This window comes from Leucopleurus acutus (genome assembly GCF_964270905.1).
Source record: "Leucopleurus acutus genome assembly, chromosome: 9".
In the NCBI taxonomy this organism is placed as follows: Eukaryota; Metazoa; Chordata; class Mammalia; order Artiodactyla; family Delphinidae; genus Leucopleurus; species Leucopleurus acutus.
The window spans coordinates 80,815,717-80,833,647 of NC_139144.1; the positions used below are offsets into that span (position 1 = coordinate 80,815,717).

Genomic DNA, 17,931 nt, shown 5'->3' on the forward strand with positions numbered 1-17,931 from the left:
TCCCAAGCAGACAATCAAAGGCTTACATCTGGCTATAGAAAACCAAGAGAAGGTGGTTATGAGCCATTGAGAGCCAAGCCAGCTGCCTACGCATTCAGGTAATTAGAGATAATAAATCACATCATAAGAGATCAGAGAATAATTACTGAACACTCTATAACACATACCAGCTACTTAATGTGTCTGTATGGTTGTATGCTGTGGTATTAGAAACACATCTTTTCCCCCTGAACTGCTCAAAGAATGAAAGATGTGTACACACACATAAGTTATGGCCAAATAGCTAATGTTTATCTCTGGGCTAAAAAGTATGAAATTCACAAAAAGTGGGCCTTCTCATCCTCTTAGCAGTTACTTAAGCCTTTCTGCTTGGATGAGAATTGTTAGCCCAGTGAAGAGTTGGTTCTGAATTTGATTCCCAGGTGTCAACTGTAAGACTTGTAAGATTTAACATATCCGTAGAGCACAAAAGCATTTGACCTATTAAAAAATATTTAGTCAATCCTGCAGGTATAAAAGGTTTTCTTTATTTTGAAAATTTTAGATTTTATTGTCTCATTAGATGTAATTTTTTGATAAGAACATGATTAAGATATAGTTCTTTTTTTTTTTTTTTTTAAAGATGACTGGTTTGAACAAGAAACAAAGTGGTTCAGCAACTTGTGTTCACTGAATACCTGAACACTACAGAACAATGAACTTTGGGTGCATTAAAAATCAGTGAGAAATCCATAATGCGTGAATCCTTCTGGAGAAGGATTTTTTTTTTTTATTGGAGTATAGCTGCTTTACAATACTGTGTCAGTTTATACTGTACAGCAAAGTGAATCAGCTATATGTATAAATATATCCCCTCTTTTTTGGATTTCCTTCTCATTTAGGTCATTAGTTATCTATTTCATACATAGTTATCTATTTCTAGGTCATTAGTTATCTATTTCATACATAGTATCAATAGTGTATGTATCATACAGTCAGTCCCAATCTCCCAATTCATCCCACCACCACCACCACCCCTTGCTTCCCCCTTGGTGTCCATACGTTTGTTCCCCATGTCTGTGTCTCTATTTCTGCTTTGTAAATAAGATCATCTATACCCATTTTTTCAGATTCCACATATATGTGTGAATATATGATATTTTTCTCTTTCTGACTTACTTCACTCTGTATGACTGTCTCTAGGTCCATCCATGTCTCTACAAATGACCCAATTTTGTTCCTTTTTATGGCTGAGTAATATTCCATTGTATATATGTACCACATCTTCTTTATCCATTCCTCTGTTGATGGACATTTAGGTTGCTTCCATGTCCTGGCTATTGTAAACAGTGCTGCAATGAACACTGTGGTACATGACTCTTTTTGGATTATGGTTTTCCCTGGGTATATGCCCAGTAGTGGGATTGCTGGGTCATATGGTAGTTCTATTTGTAGTTTTTTTAAGGAACCTCTCCCCTACTGTTCTCCATAGTGGTTGTATGAATTTACATTCCCACCAACAGTGCAAGAGGGTTCCCTTTTCTCCACACCCTCTCCAGCATTTCTTGTTTCTAGATTTTTTGATGATGGCCATTCTGAGTGGTGTGAGGTGATACCTCATTGTGGTTTTGATTTGCATTTTTCTAATGATTAGTGATGTTGAGCATCCTTTCATGTGCTTCTTGTCCATCTGTATGTCTTCTTTGGAGAAATGTCTATTTAGGTCTTCTACCCATATTTTGATTGGGTTGTTTGTTTTTTTGATATTGAGCTGCATGAGCTGTTTGTATATTTTGGAGAGTAATCCTTTGTCAGTTGCTTAATTTGCAAATATTTTCTCCCATCCTGAGGGTTGTCTTTTCATCGTGTTTATGGTTTCCTTTGCTGTGCAAAAGCTTTTAAGTTTCATTAGGTCTCATTTGTTTATTTCTAAAAGGTTTTCAAACTGTGTTCCTCCTGAGGTTCTGGGTAGTACCTCAAGAAAACCTTGTGTCAGGGAGGAAGAAGGCTCCTGACACAGGCCTGCCTCTTCCCTGCCTCTGATGATGGTTACATCCCACACCATGAGTGGGAGGAAAGGCTGTTATCATGGTGGGCATGTCCCTCACTGAAATCCACATCTGGGTTCTTCTGTATGAAGTGACCTTAAGAGTTGCCTCCTGGTCCTCAAATTTAGAGGTCACCCTCATATATGCTATATGTCATCCAAAGCCCCAAACTCTAAATTCTTCTAGTATTAATGAAAGTACATAATACAGGTATATGCATCTTGAAAATGTTAACAATCACTCTGCTTCTGAATTTATTTAGAATTTAAAGGAGGGTGAATTCATTTGGTTTTAAATAATCTTATCTTTAAAAATTTTAAAGTAGTTTGCTGATTCTGCAGCTTAACAGGGAAGAAACATTCCCCTTGACACTATTTAAGGTATAAGTATCGACACGTGTTTTAATGAGTCATTGGGTATTGCTATGTAGTGTTATACGCAGAAACCAAAACCCTGAAAATGGAATTAATTATATTATTTTAATTTGAAAAGACGAAAATAAAAAATGTACACATACGAAAATAATAATTCAAATGAAAATGTGCTTTTTTTTTTAAAAAAGAAACTTACCCACTGACTACCAAACTGGATCATGCCATGGGGGGGAAATGAAAAGATGATGAAGAAGAACATAAGGGAAAAATAAAGAAATGATGAAAAGGTAATTACCATGGGAAAAGATGCAATAAAACATCAACTTAAACAAATAATCTAAGAAAAAGAGATCCATTTCACCCAATCACCACTCTCAACAAAAATAAATCATGGGGTAAAATAAACCGTATTTCTGAGTATAGAATCAAACAAAATAGAAATCAAATTGAAACAACGGGGTATTTATTGAAGAAAAGCAAAGCCCGATCTTTAAGTACATTTCTACTTGATCTTGAAAAGAAATGGAAACTTTTGTGTAAATAAAATATTTCATGCGCTATTTTCTGTGGCCTGTTTTTTGTATGCAAACTCTGGATACTCTATATTTGTATAAACAAAGTAAGTAGCTTTCTAGCTTTCTCATTTGCTTGTGAAAAGCAAGGTTTATGTAAATACACAACACCTAAGCCGTTAAAAGGTATATCTGAAATTCAATGGCCACTTGTAAAATTTTGGGCAGTCTTTATATTAAAAAGAAGAAATTGACAAGAGCAAAGGATAAAGGGGCATTCCATTATTATAGTAAAGATCTAACACTTGTAGGCGGAATGTGGTCTTTTTAATCTAGTCAAGTGAGAGACTTCTAGAAACAGCATCCTCCTCCACCAGGGCACCCAGTGGTGCATTTCCACATGGGACATTCAGTCTCCACTTACCTCCTGTCCTCCATCCAGGGCACAGAGTTTGGTGCTTTGCTTTTTGGCATCAACTAATACATTAAACATTGTACACACAGAGGCTGGGATGCGCAAGTCAGTTGTTTTGCTTGCCTTTTGCAGCTTGAGTTCGAATGCAGTTCTTGTTCTATTCATTAAAACATGAATTCAGAGTAAGAACTTCTGACATATGTCCCACCTGTTTTGTAAAAGTGAAATCAAAACTACAAGATGCTAATTTAAAACATGCAAATATGGGGTGTGGCATTGCCTGGGAGCTAGGATGCTCTTCTTTTCAGGTGTCTCGTATGAAAATCAGACTGTGGTATTTTATATTAAACATAGCTTTTGCAGTTGCTCAGACAATATTTCTACCCAAATGAAGCTATTTGTTACATCTAGTGTGTACTTTTCATGGAAAAACTTCATAGTTGCGCTTAACTGTCTGAATGAATATCCAAGTAGAAAAATCACCTGCTTCTCTATGTTAAAGCAGAACAAATCCTCTGTGTGAGTGTTCACCACATCAAAAAAAGGACAAGTCTAGAAAACACTAAAACACCATAATCAGTGTGCAATGGAGAATGTGTAATTCTTTTATGCCATTTAGTTTCTCTTTCAAATACCTGAAGTTGCATTTAGGTTTTTTAAAGAAACTGCATAACAGGTAGTTTGGAAATGGTTTTGCTAAAGTATCCAAAGAATATCCATAGATTTGATACATCAGAATCACAGATGACGAACATGAATTTTTTTAAACATTAAATAATCTAATTCATGGCCTTGCTTTACAAAGCCATTAAACATTATTCTAAAGACAAGATTTTTCTTGCTTTAAAGAATTCAGGATTATTAATTGCTCCAACCAGAATTTGTTATTCCCGTATGCTGCCCTCATTGTTCTTGCACATACTGTGAACAAGGGCGATGGGGAAAACAATGCTAATTAGGATGCAATACTGATTTTGTAAAAAGTATTAAAGAAAAGGAAAGCACATGTGGAAGAATCCAAAGCCTCATAACTTATTTCTGGTTAAGTTCTGAAAGAATGTAAATAGATACTCGGAATTCATCCGATGTGGATAGAGAATGCCAGAAAAACAGAACAATTGATGGCAATGATCACCCATGGAGTTTGCCATGTCATTTCACAGCACACAGACACAGTAAGTAATGTATAAAGTACTTAACAGATCTCCTCCATATGTCTCAGGAAGTATTGCTTTGGGAATTTAAAGCACAGTATTCCCAGAGGATAATAAGCACAACAGAAAGGATTAATACGGTACGGGTGCTATTGATGAGGGTAACGGTTAGGAGACCCGAGAACAAGTAGCAGGCCAATTTTATCAATTACATGGGTCCCCAGAATTCAGGTCAAAGGACCTCATGTCCTTGAAATTTCGGAAAAGTGGTACATGTTGAAACCTTCCTTGTGACAATTATATAGAAGAGACTTGGTGAAAAGTGGTATTTTGGGGGTTGGCAGAGTAAGCAGCAACTTGAAAATACATGTCTACCTTTTGACACAGGCCTCTATCATATCACTGGCCATTAGTTTAAGTCTTTGCTCTAAGTGATGGGCAAATTCTTGTTCTGGCCAGTGAAGATCAAATATAAACATTTGCAGTGCATCAAGTTTCCAAAAAAGGTCTTCTGATGTTGCTGAGCCATTGCTAGAAGAAAAGGGAAAAATGAAGAACATCGTGAACTTCCACTGTTAGCTGCGTCACCAATACATTGTTTCTTCTTTTCTGTGTCACTTGCCATCAGTGAAAAAATACTACGTAAACCCCCTAGTGATCAATACTTTTCTTTGTTCAACCTTCTAATTTTCCCCTTTCACTTCTTCTTAATGAATAAGGCAAGGAGAACAAAATGGAAATATAGTAGTAGGGTTTCATTAAAAAGGGGTAAAATGAATAATGATTCTTTACTAAGGAATTCAAATTATATACATAGGAACAAACATCTTAAATCGTTCTTTACCAATCTCTAGGATAAAGATAAAATACACATTTCCTCCTAGATATTCAGAAAAGTATGTTTTATGCCAGAAAATTCATATAACAGCAACTAGCAGCTTTATTTAACTCATGCATACGTGCCTCTGTCATCATGATGACAGCCATGATGATGGCTTCTGTTTATCTGTAGGTATGTAGCCTTCAGGGCCTTAAATTTCTCAGTTACAGGTAAAGGTGAAACAGGTACTGGGAATGAAGTAACAGGCTGGGTAGGGAAGCAAATCTTACTTTTACTTTGGAATGCTTTGTGCCTTTTCTCGTTCATAATCAAACCTAACTTAGTACCAGGTATGGTCTAACAGAGAAAAGATATTCAAGGTGCTCTCAAGTTGGAGCACCATCATATATTTCAGGTCCTTCCATCTACGTAACCATGGAGCCAAGGTCTGCTATGCATTCACTACTATGGTAAAGTTACTCTAGGGACCATATTTTCACACCCTGCGAGAAGGTAATTTGTGTCAGAGTATATCATATTTGAGTAAAGGATAATATTATTACTTTTCATTAAGCAAGTATACAGCCTAATAGGAAAATAGATGATTTGAAAATAAAATATTCCTATGTATACTGAAACTTAATTGTAAAAGAGAACAAAAGAAAAAGAAAAAAACAAAAACTGCTGTATGATTCATTTCTGCTTAGCTTTCCAAAATTTTAACATACACTAACCTAAAATTTATATTTTAGGTTTGTAAAAGAAAAATATTAAAATAAAATAAACTAACTTATCACAAGGGCATGGTAGAAAAATTTTATTAAAAAGTCTTTTAAATAACCACATTGTTTAGCTAAATATATCTTAATTAGCCAAGCGTAAAAACAATCACCTCCTGCTCTGGCTAATTAAAAGCTTATTTCTGCCCTGCAGCGCCCAGCATCTTCGCTCCATCACCAATCTACTGTGCTTTCCTCCTCCCATTTTGCCAGTAATTCCTCATGATCTCCTCGTCTAGCCAAGATGTCCTCAGAGTTAAATTCTCAAGGGAACGATCACAGCAAAGCAGTGAACACTACCCATAGCACTTCCCTCACTTAATATCTCCAAACCTTAATATTCAGTGCCCCAAATGTATCATTAAACAAAAGAACCAGACAACCATGCTGACATTGCTGCAAAAAATGTTTGAGAAAACACTATAGTCAATTTTCCATTTTGCCATTTATATAATAAAAAATAAGAGAAAAAAGTCCTGAAGCAAAATCCTCCTGTACATCTGTAGTGTACAATTTAGTAGATAGAGGAACTATGTTTTAAGAGCTATTGAATATAATTGTCAAAGAAGCAAATCTACTTCTTATAATATTCTAATTTGGAGACATATAAGTAACAGCACAACAAAACAACAGCAACAAAAGCCACCATCAAAACAAACCCCCAAATAGTAAAGGTAGGATTCTATTAAAAATGGACTTTCTCATCGTATGTGACAATTAAATCTTTATAGAGAAGATGGATATATGTTGTTTCTGTTCTTTGATGTTATGGTGAGATTCTGAATGATACATGTGCTTAACTGGGAATGTAATTAAGATAACAAGAGTTTGTTATAATCAAATAGATGAAAAAATGTAAATAGGTTTTCTCTCAAGCTGGCATGTATAACCCACAATTTATTCAGAGCTTTTTCATTTTAAAATTATTTCTAATCAGTGACCTATCCCTAAAAGTATTAGTAACAGATTAAAGAATTCAAACGTGAAAAATGGAGTCTGAGATAATTTTCTCAAAATGCCAGCAGTAAACTTACCTGACTGGCATTCACTTCTAGAGCGAAAACACCCAGAATGAAGATTTTATATACAACGAGAGATTTGGAGGAGCACCTCTTAAGGTGATTTATACATGAGTATGTAGAGATGCATCTTCAGACTCATGGCTAGTTTGGTATTATTTCTCTTTACTTTATCAGTAGTTGTATTTTTAACTCCTTATATATGTGAAATGGGATTTTTTTCTTGTTATTTAATGCTTTATAAGAAAAGTTAAAAAAAACTTTGCAATGACATCAGAACATTATCAGTAATTCTGGCCACCTTGACACAAAGCCTAGTGTTGAAAACCTTGGCAGGTAAAGATAATGGTAACTAACTTGTAAAACATAATTTTTTATTTGCCCAGAATGATGAAAGTAGAAGCACTTTATTTACAAAGTCACAATTTGTTATAAAGACAGGACATTCCTGTCCTGAGACAGGTTATTTTTAAAAAGGGGCTCCCAATAATGAGATTTAGGGCTCACATATATCTCAAAGCTAATAGAGTAATTACAAAAAAACCCCACTAAATTTCACAAGGCAGTGCCCAAAATAGTGTTCTTCATTAAAATCAAGGATGTTAAACAGATGGGAAATGAGGAAGAAGAGTTAAATTAGAAAACCATGTAAAGAAGTACAAAAAAATATCATAAACTTAGAAAGGTTCACTACACTTCCTAGATAACTGAGGACACACAGACACCACTTGTAAAGCCCAAAGCATTTGCTTGTAAGAAAAAGATTCACATGTAACCTAATATCTTTTTTTTTTTCTAATATCTTAATAATTATTATGAGTATAGTGTTGATGTTTAATTTGGAGAAAAACTGCCAAACTATTTTGCAAGTTATCATTCTCTTCCTTGGTCTTTGTTTCTCTCTCTTTTTTTTGATTATATGCAGATTAGACTGGGAATAGATTTGACATGTGGTGATGGGATAGGTTTTGGATGTTGGACAACTTTTTAATCAGTATATTCTCTGGAAGCAAAATATATTAATAACCGGAGTGAGAGCTTTGGAGTCAAGCAAACCTGGGTCCAAATCTTGTCTTTGTCATTTGCTTACTGTGAGACACTCGTAAGTTTTGCCTTTTGACTTCTTTGTGACTTAGTTTCCTTAACTGTAAAATAGGGAAAGTGACATTTACCTCGCAGGGTTGTTACAAAGCTTAACCGAGATAAAGAATTTGGCACTTTATATAACAAATTCTCTATAAATGGTAGCTAATTTTCTTCTTATAATTATTATTCTTTCTGCTGACTTCATGAGAGACCTTGTGCAAAGCATGGGCTGTTATTGAGTCCATTTGATTGCTGTGAGGCTCATACTTTTGACAACCATACAGTTATGAGTAATAATGATGATTGACGATAATGTAATAATAATTATAGTAATAACAATCATAATGTAGAATAGGAGTCGTTATCATCTATCGAGACCCTATGCTGTGCCAGGCACTTTTCAGTTTTTTAAAAAATTCTCACAAAAAAGGTCTTTAAGTTAGGTGTCATAACCATTTTAGAATTGAGGAAACTGAGGCAAAGGAAGACTTAACAATGAATAAGCTGGGATCTAAATGTGGGGCTGATCGATTTCAAAGCCCATGTCCTTTTCACTTTAATGACTCTTGGTTACTGAATCTGCAATAGGTAGGCTCAGCAAAATGTGGAGTTAATAAATATGGTTTGTAATGATATAAAGATTACTTAGGGCTCCCCTGGTGGCGCAGTGGTTGAGAGTCCACCTGCCGATGCAGGGGACACGGGTTCGTGCCCCGGTCCGGGAAGATCCCACATGCTGCGGAGCGGCTGGGCCCGTGAGCCATGGCCGCTGAGCCTGCGCGTCCAGAGCCTGTGCTCCGCAACGGGAGAGGCCACAACAGTGAGAGGCCCACGTACCGCAAAAAAAAAAAAAAAAAAGATTACTTAAAAATAACAAGGTGCATCAAATGATATATGAAAGGACAAAAGAAGAACTTGTTGGTACTGAGAAACAAAGGACAACCCATTCTCTGGAGCCTGCATTATTATTTCTTTAAAGGTGAGACTAAGATTAAAGCAGAAAAAGATTATGTTCTTGAAACTGTTCTTACAAAGGTTTTTCTACATATACAAGATAAATCAAGTGGCAGTAACAAAGCTGGAGCCAACTAAGGATCCTGGAGATACATACCAACCGTTAACCACACTGCTTGTCTGAATATGGAGAACTCTGGTTATACCACTTAGACTAGAGTCTACAACCTGGGTCACAAAATGACCCTTGCCCCACAGATTACATATGAACGACATCAAACCAGTGAGTATTTTTTTTTTAAAATCCATATTATTTATCATTGATATGCTAAGCTTAGCTTAATAGCTTCAAAAACTCAAAACAAATAAAATCAAACACAGTATTCCTCAACCAATGATAAATGCCATGCAATCTAAACACATCTGCACAGAATACAGCCCAGGCCATGCACCAGCTAACAAACCACCAGGAAATAAGTGAGGGATACACACGTGGACTCATATAAAGAAGCCATCCACGAAGGAGTAGAAAAGCTAGGAATCTGTGGAAGATTAAGAGGCAGACTTGGAACTTTTGGAAGAGCTACATTGGGAAGACTGTTGGCGATATTCCTGTAAAGAAACAAACAACGTGGGAAGGGACCACCATAAGCAATAACTACAGATGGCCACGTGTAAAGTCATAAGGTCAGCATAGAAGAGACAGGGGCTCTGTGGACACTAGGCAAGATACCTACTTGACAGGCTGCCATGTCTCTTGCTCAAAACCTCTGTGAATTGACTGGGCGATGGAGGACTCCATGAGATCCACGTAGCGGACAACCAAGGGCACAAAGATTTCTTGCAAGTGTTTATGAAATTTTCCATTACATAGAAGTGCTGAAATAGTCAAGCAGAAACAGTGTTTGTCAGAGGGATAATATCAGGCATTTGGAAAATATGGACGAAAAACTTTTCTGGAAAGAGTCTGACACAGAACCAATAAAATACAAAGGTCTGGCCCCTCATACTGGATATCGTGTCATGAAAATTGATCAAGAAGTACAATTGACCTCCTATATATGGCTGTCAAAACCACAGATAGATTATATCTCTCTAAAATGTTCCTGCCAGGTGGTATGGTTTTATTTTCTAAGAGGTTTAGCACACGAGGCATCTGACCACTTGCTGGAGATTCAAGGGAGCTGCCGAATTCCCTGAAGGTCTTGACACGTGTAAATACAGCAATTAAACAGAGTTAGAATACCTGTGGTATGCTGTGTATCACAGAAGAGCTAAACCTGTTCAATTCTAAGAGATAAGTTTGATTGCTTCTAAGAGATACACTAGTTTAATTCAGCAGGAGGGTGACTGTGGCCTTGCGAATGTCTATTCTGCTTCATGAACTTTTTAGTTATTTGTGGATTTTCTTCTTAGGCATTTACTTTTTCATATGGGTATTAAAAACGTCAGCATATCACATGCATTTTGTTAGTTGTCCATAAGTCTTCACTGAATTATGATATAGGACATCCAACCTGAAGCCGTTGCAGACGTCTAAGAATTTGCACTACTGGGACAGGACTGCTGGACAAGATGCACTTACCTCCACTAAAAGATGGCTGCTTTCTATGCACAGGTCATAGTTTTATTAGAACACAGGTCAGTGCTGTAGACTGAATGTGTCTCTCCCAAATTCATTTGTTGAAATCCTAACTCCCAGTATGATGGCATTAGGAGATGGGATCTTTGGGAGATGATCAGGTCTAGGGCAGAGCCCTCAAGAACAGGATTAGGATCCTTATCAAAGAGACCCCAGAAACATTCCCTTGACCCTTTCACCCTTGAAGATACAGTGAGAAGACAGCTGTCTGTGAGCCAGGAAGTCTAGCTCTCCCCAGACACTGAATCTGCTAGTGCTTTGCGTACCGCAAAAAAAAAAAAAACAAAAAAAACAACAACTCAGTTACAACATGAAAAAGTGAAAAGGTTACCAAAACGATTATATTCAATGAACTGAAAAGTAAACTAAACTCAGGGAACATGATTCCTCCAGCTCTGCTCTTTCTCAAGATTATTTTGAATATTTGGGGTCTTTCTGCAATTTCACTCCTGTGTATATATCCAAAAAAACAAGAACACTAATTCAAAAAGATACATCCACCCCAATGTTCATAGCAGCATTATTTACAATTGTCAAGATAGGAAGCAACCTAAGTGTCCATCAACAGATGAATGGAGAAAGAAGATGTGGTATACGTATACAATGGAATACTACTCAGCCATTAAAAAAAGAAAGAAAAGAAATTTTACCATCTGCAGTAACATGGATGGACTTGGAAGGCATTATGCTAAGTGAGATAAGTCAGACAGAGAAAGACAAATACTGTATAATATCACTTATATGTGGAACATAAAAAATATAATAAACCAGTGAATAAAACAAAAAAGAGCCAGTGGGAAGGGGGAAGGGGACTAAGGGGTATAAACTATTAGGTATAAAATAAGCTCCAAGGATATACTGTACAACACAGGGAATATAGCCAATATTTTACAATAACTATAAATGGAGTATAACCTTTCACAAACTGTGAATCACTATATTGTACACCTGTAACTTATATATTATACATCAACTATATTTCAATAAAAAAGTGAACACTGTGAAAATATTCAATGCGCTTATAATACGCATTGAAAGCTGGATAATTTTACATTGCTATACAGCTAGACTGTGTGCCTAAGCCTTAATTTATATGGCTTACTAATAAAAAGTATAAAGAACCTTAGGCTCTGCACCTTGATAGGTACTGTTAAATATTGTCATTATTTTTAAGTACACCAAAGCCAAAACATATGCTAATGTTAACAAATCATTACCTCTGAAAATAAGCATTCTACCTGATCAGTTCAGATGCTACTTTATTATACATTTAGAGATTAGGTATGTTGGCTATTAAGCCGTACTTACTTTCTTAAGATGAAGAAGCACATAAGGAGAATCGCTCTCAGTTATTATTAAATGTTATAATGATTCTAAGACTAAGTAGCAGTTGACTCAAATGTATTTCTAGCAAGAGCTCTCTTATGTAACAAATTATATCTACAAATGAGCACTCTACCTCATCAATTCAAATGCTACTTTACTGTACATTTAGAGATTAGATATGTTGGCTATGAAGTCATACTTAGTTCGTTAAAATGAAGCACATAAGGAGAATCACACTCAGTTATTATTAAATGTTATAATGATTCTAAGATTAAGTAGCAGTTGACTCGAATGTATTTCTAGCAAGAGCTCTCTTTTTTGATATCCTTGATAAGCACCGAATTCATTATCTTGTTAAATAAGCCTACTTCTCTTCTCTTATTCTCACCCTAGGAGTGAAAATAGGGATTGTCCACCTGATCATTATACCAGCAACCTGGAAGTTGTACCAGAGGTCTCTCCTTCACTTCCTACCTCCAAGCAGTAGTCAAAACCTGCATATTTTATATCCTTATTATCTTTCTAACACTTCTCATCCCTCTCTTCATCACCACTGCTGTTGTCCTAGTTCCAGCCTTCTCATCTCCTGCCTTGGCTAATGCAATAATCTCCTAACTGGTCTTAGACTCCTAATTTTCCTTCTGCCCATTCATCTTCTTAAAATCTCAAGCAGAGGGGCTTGTTAAAATGTAAAACAAATAATGTATCTCCCAAAGATTATAATCCTTTAATGGATCCTCAAGAAAAACTTCAAAAGCCTTAGCATGGAATGAAAGCCATCTATGGCATGTCTTTTTTTTTTTTTAAAGATTTATTTATTATTTATTTATTTATTTTTGGCTGCATCGGGTCAGTTGCGGCATGCAGGATCTTCATTGAGGCATGCAGGATCTTTCGTTGCGGCGTGCGGGTTTTCTCTTCTCTAGTTGTGGCACACAGGCTCCAGGGCGCGTGGGCTCTGTAGTTGTGGCGTGTGGGTTCCAGAGCGTGTGGGCTCCGTAGTCTGCAGCACGCAGGCTCTAGCTGAGGCGCGCGAGCTCAGTAGTTGTGGCGCGCGGGCTTAGTTGCCCCGTAGCATGTGGGATCTTAGTTCCCTGACCAGGGATCAAACCTACGTCCCCTGAATTGTAAGGTGGATTCTTTACCACTGGACCACCAGGGAAGTCCCTATGAGGTGTCTTAATATGACCTCTCTGGCTCTTTTCGTTTGCCTGACCCCCCTACTTCCTGTGGTCCAGACATAATGATTTTCATGTTTCAGTTCAAGTATACACTTTCCCCTCCAAGTCTTCCTTGAAATGCTTCATTCTGCTGTCCCTTTCCCTGATTACTGGTTTCCCATGTTTATTCTCCACCCTGCACAGGTTTCTACTGTAGTCCATGTTATACTTCTGTCCTCATTGACATATCTCTTTCTTCCTATGAGTGTGCAAGGTCCTTGGAGAAGGGACCATGTCTGTATTCTTAGCATCCAACAAAGTCCCTGGCTCAGAGCAAGTGTTCAAACGTTTGTTGAATGAATGACTACCTGTATACACTATTAAGATTACTACATAGTTACTACATTATTATTCTGTATAAGAACGTCTGAGGCCTGTGTAGCTCTTCATATTTTCTATAAAATATATAGTACTAAATATTTTTATGATAAATCTTATTTTTAGACCCATACGTCCAAGATCATGCTGCTGAAAGTTCTACTGGATATGAATGTTGTCTATTTTATGTCTCTTATTTTATTACTATTATTATTCTTTCGGCCATGCCGGGTTTTGTGGCTCGTGGGATCTTAGTTCCCTGACCAGGGATCAAACCAGGGTCCCGTCAGTGAAAGCCCGGAATCCTAACCACTGGAACACCAGGGAATTCTATGTCTCTTATTTTAATGAATGTACCAAAGGGAGGATTTTCTCTGTTCAGTCATGACTTGATAGCAAACTATTACATCCTGCAGAATGAGGAGAAAATGGAGAGTTCCTGTATTTCCTAAGAATGGTCACAAATATTGAATTCTGGCCAAAAGTTTGCTTACGTTTCAGCAGAGTTTTCCTTTTCATTAAAGTCAATCCAATTATAAACCCATGTTCAAAAGTTTTAGAAAATTGGCAATTGGTAGTATTTCTTTGGTAATCAGGTTCAGGAAAGGCGAGGAAGAATGGAGGGAGAGATGGGATGGAGGGGAGAAAGAGGAAGAGGAAAAATGAGAAGAAATGAAGAGAAAATACACATAGAAAGGGAAAGAAAGAAAAGGGAGAATCCGGTTTCAAAAGGCAAGACTCCTGGAATACAGATGACACTATACTTGTGTATGTAAATGCATGCTCCTTTCCTCAGTTGTCCATATGCCAGTTTGCATCCCGTTCCTATCAGACACTGTCAAAAGCCATTGTAATGTGTAACCCCAGGCATCAGAATGAGTGCTTCTATCTTCTCCATACGGTTTAATAAGGATAGATTAGGATTTGGGGCTGCCACCTGTCCAAATCAAGCCTTTACAAGGCTCCCATTGCAAAAGCTCATTGGAAGAGGCCAGTTCTCAATGTGGCCTCATCCAAGAACGCTTCTGACATTATACCAGAGGTGTGGAAGTAGAAAGAACTGCTCAGAAGGAGTCTCAAATAGTGGTCACGAGAACATAAGTGGAGGATTAGCATCTAGTTGGTTGATAAAAATATTTTTTTCCAAAAAGATTCTATTCTATATCTCCAAATATCACCTTGTCAGAAAACAGGGAAGCATCAATGACATCAAGCCCAACAGTACAATCAGAAATGGCAAAAAGAAAGCAAAAGGCTTAAATAAAAGGTAAACTAGGGGGGCAGATGTGCCCAGTTATTTTGAGCATCCCAATAATTAATAAATTAGTGTTGATTCTTTACAGACCCCAAAGAGTCTTACATTTACAAAAGTACTTGTCATAGGCTTTTAATAGTAAGATTTCAACACAGAATTTAAACGACAATCCAATTAATAACGATTACTGAGACAATAACCACTGGATAAATTAAGGATAAGCAGATGAAAGAGTCCACATACTGTGTTTAGGGTAAAAATGCGCTGTTGACTCCTGAGACCATATAATCCAATTTTATATCTGCATTCCTCCTTCTAATTAGTCAGCATTAGTGGATTACTAGGAAGAATGAAACTCCCCCCTAAAATTCTAATTCTAATTAGGCATTTCAGAAGGGAATGAGTAATTTATGACCAGCAACAAAACACAAAAAATACCCAACCACGCGAACCACAATAAAAACAATAGATTTTGCCAGAAAACAACAATTATTCAAGGGACTACAAACTGTACCAATCCTTAACAATGCAAGCACCATGGACTAAGATATAAAATTAATAGATCACTCTCTATGTTGACAAATACATATAATGGGATCCCCATCACAGGAAATATGACTATGGGCTTCAGGAGAAAAGCCTGGAGGACTGCAGCCTAGAACAGCAGTATGTAAAAAGAAAACACATACACACAAACCAAACCAAACTTCCTCCCCACTCAGATCTAGGAATAGCGCCCAGCCAAAGAGCTGGCACATTAAGCAGGCACTCAATAAATATCTGTTTATTGAATAATCCACCCCCTAAAGGAAAACTCTGAGAGCATCCTGCTGAGGGTTAAGTAAAATAGAAAACGCTTCAGTTTTTATTCTCCTTTTAACTAAAAATCTGATAAGCAATTTTACATAGTTTGGTAATATTTAATTTATACTATACTGGAATGATAACCTCCTAAATCCACACCCAACTCTTCCTTTCCTCTCAGGGCCCTTGTTAAAAAATACCCATCTATCTATCTACCTATCTATCTATCTATCTAGAGATAGGAGGTAACAAGGTATGAGAGCACTGATGTTATAATGTTTATTATTTTGGGGGCAACAAATCCAAATCAAACAAAACCAAGGTTAAAACTATAATTAAAAATGTCATAGCACAGAGTACACATCATTGAATTACAGTTTTACAATCTGTTGCATTATAGTTAGTACTGCATATATGCCCATATCCTCCACTAGATTATATGCTTTCCAAGGGCAGGAATTGTTTTTTACCCATGTATCTGTAAGGTGACTGGGATTTGGTAAATTGTAGGCATTCAGCCCCCGTTTCTTGCAGAATTAATTCAGGAAAAAATCAATATAAACATTAAGCAAGGCTTAGGGCAAAAATAAGCAAAGTCTCGTGGTCTAGCAATTCTCATGCTGGATTTTATGAGACTAGTATTAAAGCCAAATGGAAAAGTCTGAAATTTTACTCCAGTTACATACAACCTTCTGATCTTTGGGGTTATGTCCCACAATACCGTCCCGGTAATGGAAACAACTGAGTACGGCTGTAACATGATCAATAGCCCTCAAGTGTGGGGTTCCTGACGTTCGTGGCCTTCAAAAGTTAAAGATGTTTCTACAAATCTATAGTGAAGAACACTGTTAGAGCATTTTAGGTTATTTTCTCTAAGGCACTAATTTCTAAGAAAATATACAGATTAAAATTTTAAAATGTCTACATGTAGTAAAAAGATACTAGAGCAGTAGTGCAGCATTCAATTTAAGAAAAAGGTAGTGACTCCTTGCTTTTTCATTTCTTTTACTATATTAGTCAGTAAAACAAGTTCTGACACACAATTTTGAATTCAATCAGCTCTTGGGATTGGTGTTAAATACATTTTTGAGTTTTAGTGGTCATTTCATCATTTGTAAAAGAGCTATAAAACTAACCTGGCACACAGCTCTGCTATAATCTAGAAGTCACATCCTTTCTGCATTATTCCTAGTAGATGTATATACAGATATAACTGTAAACACCAATTTGTGAATTTCAGATGTACAGCTCATTTAAGCTCTTGAGGTAGAATGACACGCAGGTGCCAGCCCTCCATATTTCAAAGCCTGAAAATTAACCTAATATGCAATATGGTGACCTAACTGTTCTTCATTTGAAAGAAATCTAAAAAATAATCTCTGATACAGCTGAAGTGTGAGAATAACCACCAGGATTTCCACCTCTTCATTTCTTAATGAGTTTTTTGATAATGAGAGGTGACTTTGCCAGTCACTCTGGGCTCTATTATGGCTAATTTGACTCCACTTCACTCTCCTTGTTAATTATTAACACTAGCCTTTTTATCCTCATGAGACCACATTCCAATTTTTCTTTTTTCCATTTTTATGAGCCCATCTTTATGAAGGTGAAAGTCTTGGAGGATAGGTTTTCACTTAGTGTAGAGCCTGAACATTTATTATTCGTTTAGGTAGAGACGCTGTGACATTGATTATATAAGCACGGGTGTTCTTAAGGATGGCTTTAATGTGCTAGCAATGTGAAAAGGCTGTTAATTAAAGAAGAAGCACCGTGGTATTTTTCAGCTGGGAATCAGTTCCCAACAGAATGGTCATTTGCCACTTGCTAGCATATCCACAGATTAAAAGGTGACTAGCTCCAAGAGTCTGTCTTTCGGTAGTACTGAAAGAGATGATTTGTGCCATTTGCAGATGGCTTTCATTTGTCAGAAGCAGTCACTTGCCATACGGATTATCGACAGGACAGGACAATTGTGGAAAACGGCATGCAAGGGTAGAATCTATTTGTACCAGCTTCATAGTCATTCAGGATCATTCAACTATCATGCTAATTGCTTCATTATGAAAACATTTATTTTCCCTAATTTTAATACATCTGTTTTTCAAAACTGTTTCCTGAGATACCATTTAAATTGATTACCCATCTAATTAAGACTTGAGTTGTGGGGAGTGGATCAGGATGTATGGAGGAAGGATGGAGAGGTAAGCAGGAGTTCAGTCTTTTTTG

The 17,931-nt window shown here is 36.7% G+C and overlaps 1 protein-coding gene across 4 annotated transcripts in view; it reads right to left on the reverse strand.

The window, feature by feature from the left end:
* Nucleotides 1–17,931, reverse strand: part of CADPS2 (calcium dependent secretion activator 2) — a 484,769-nt gene that overhangs the window by 60,323 nt on the left and 406,515 nt on the right. For 2 of the 4 annotated variants that reach the window (XM_082846688.1, XM_082846686.1), the window contains 4 exons: nt 9,878–10,019; nt 4,858–5,013; nt 3,338–3,485; nt 2,598–2,612 (listed from right to left, as the gene is read on the reverse strand). In XM_082846688.1, coding sequence (XP_082702814.1) covers nt 2,598–2,612; nt 3,338–3,485; nt 4,858–5,013; nt 9,878–10,019 — 461 coding nt within the window. The remainder of the gene's footprint in view (nt 1–2,597; nt 2,613–3,337; nt 3,486–4,857; nt 5,014–9,877; nt 10,020–17,931) is intronic. The other 2 variants (XM_082846689.1, XM_082846687.1) reach the window with 1 other exon arrangement.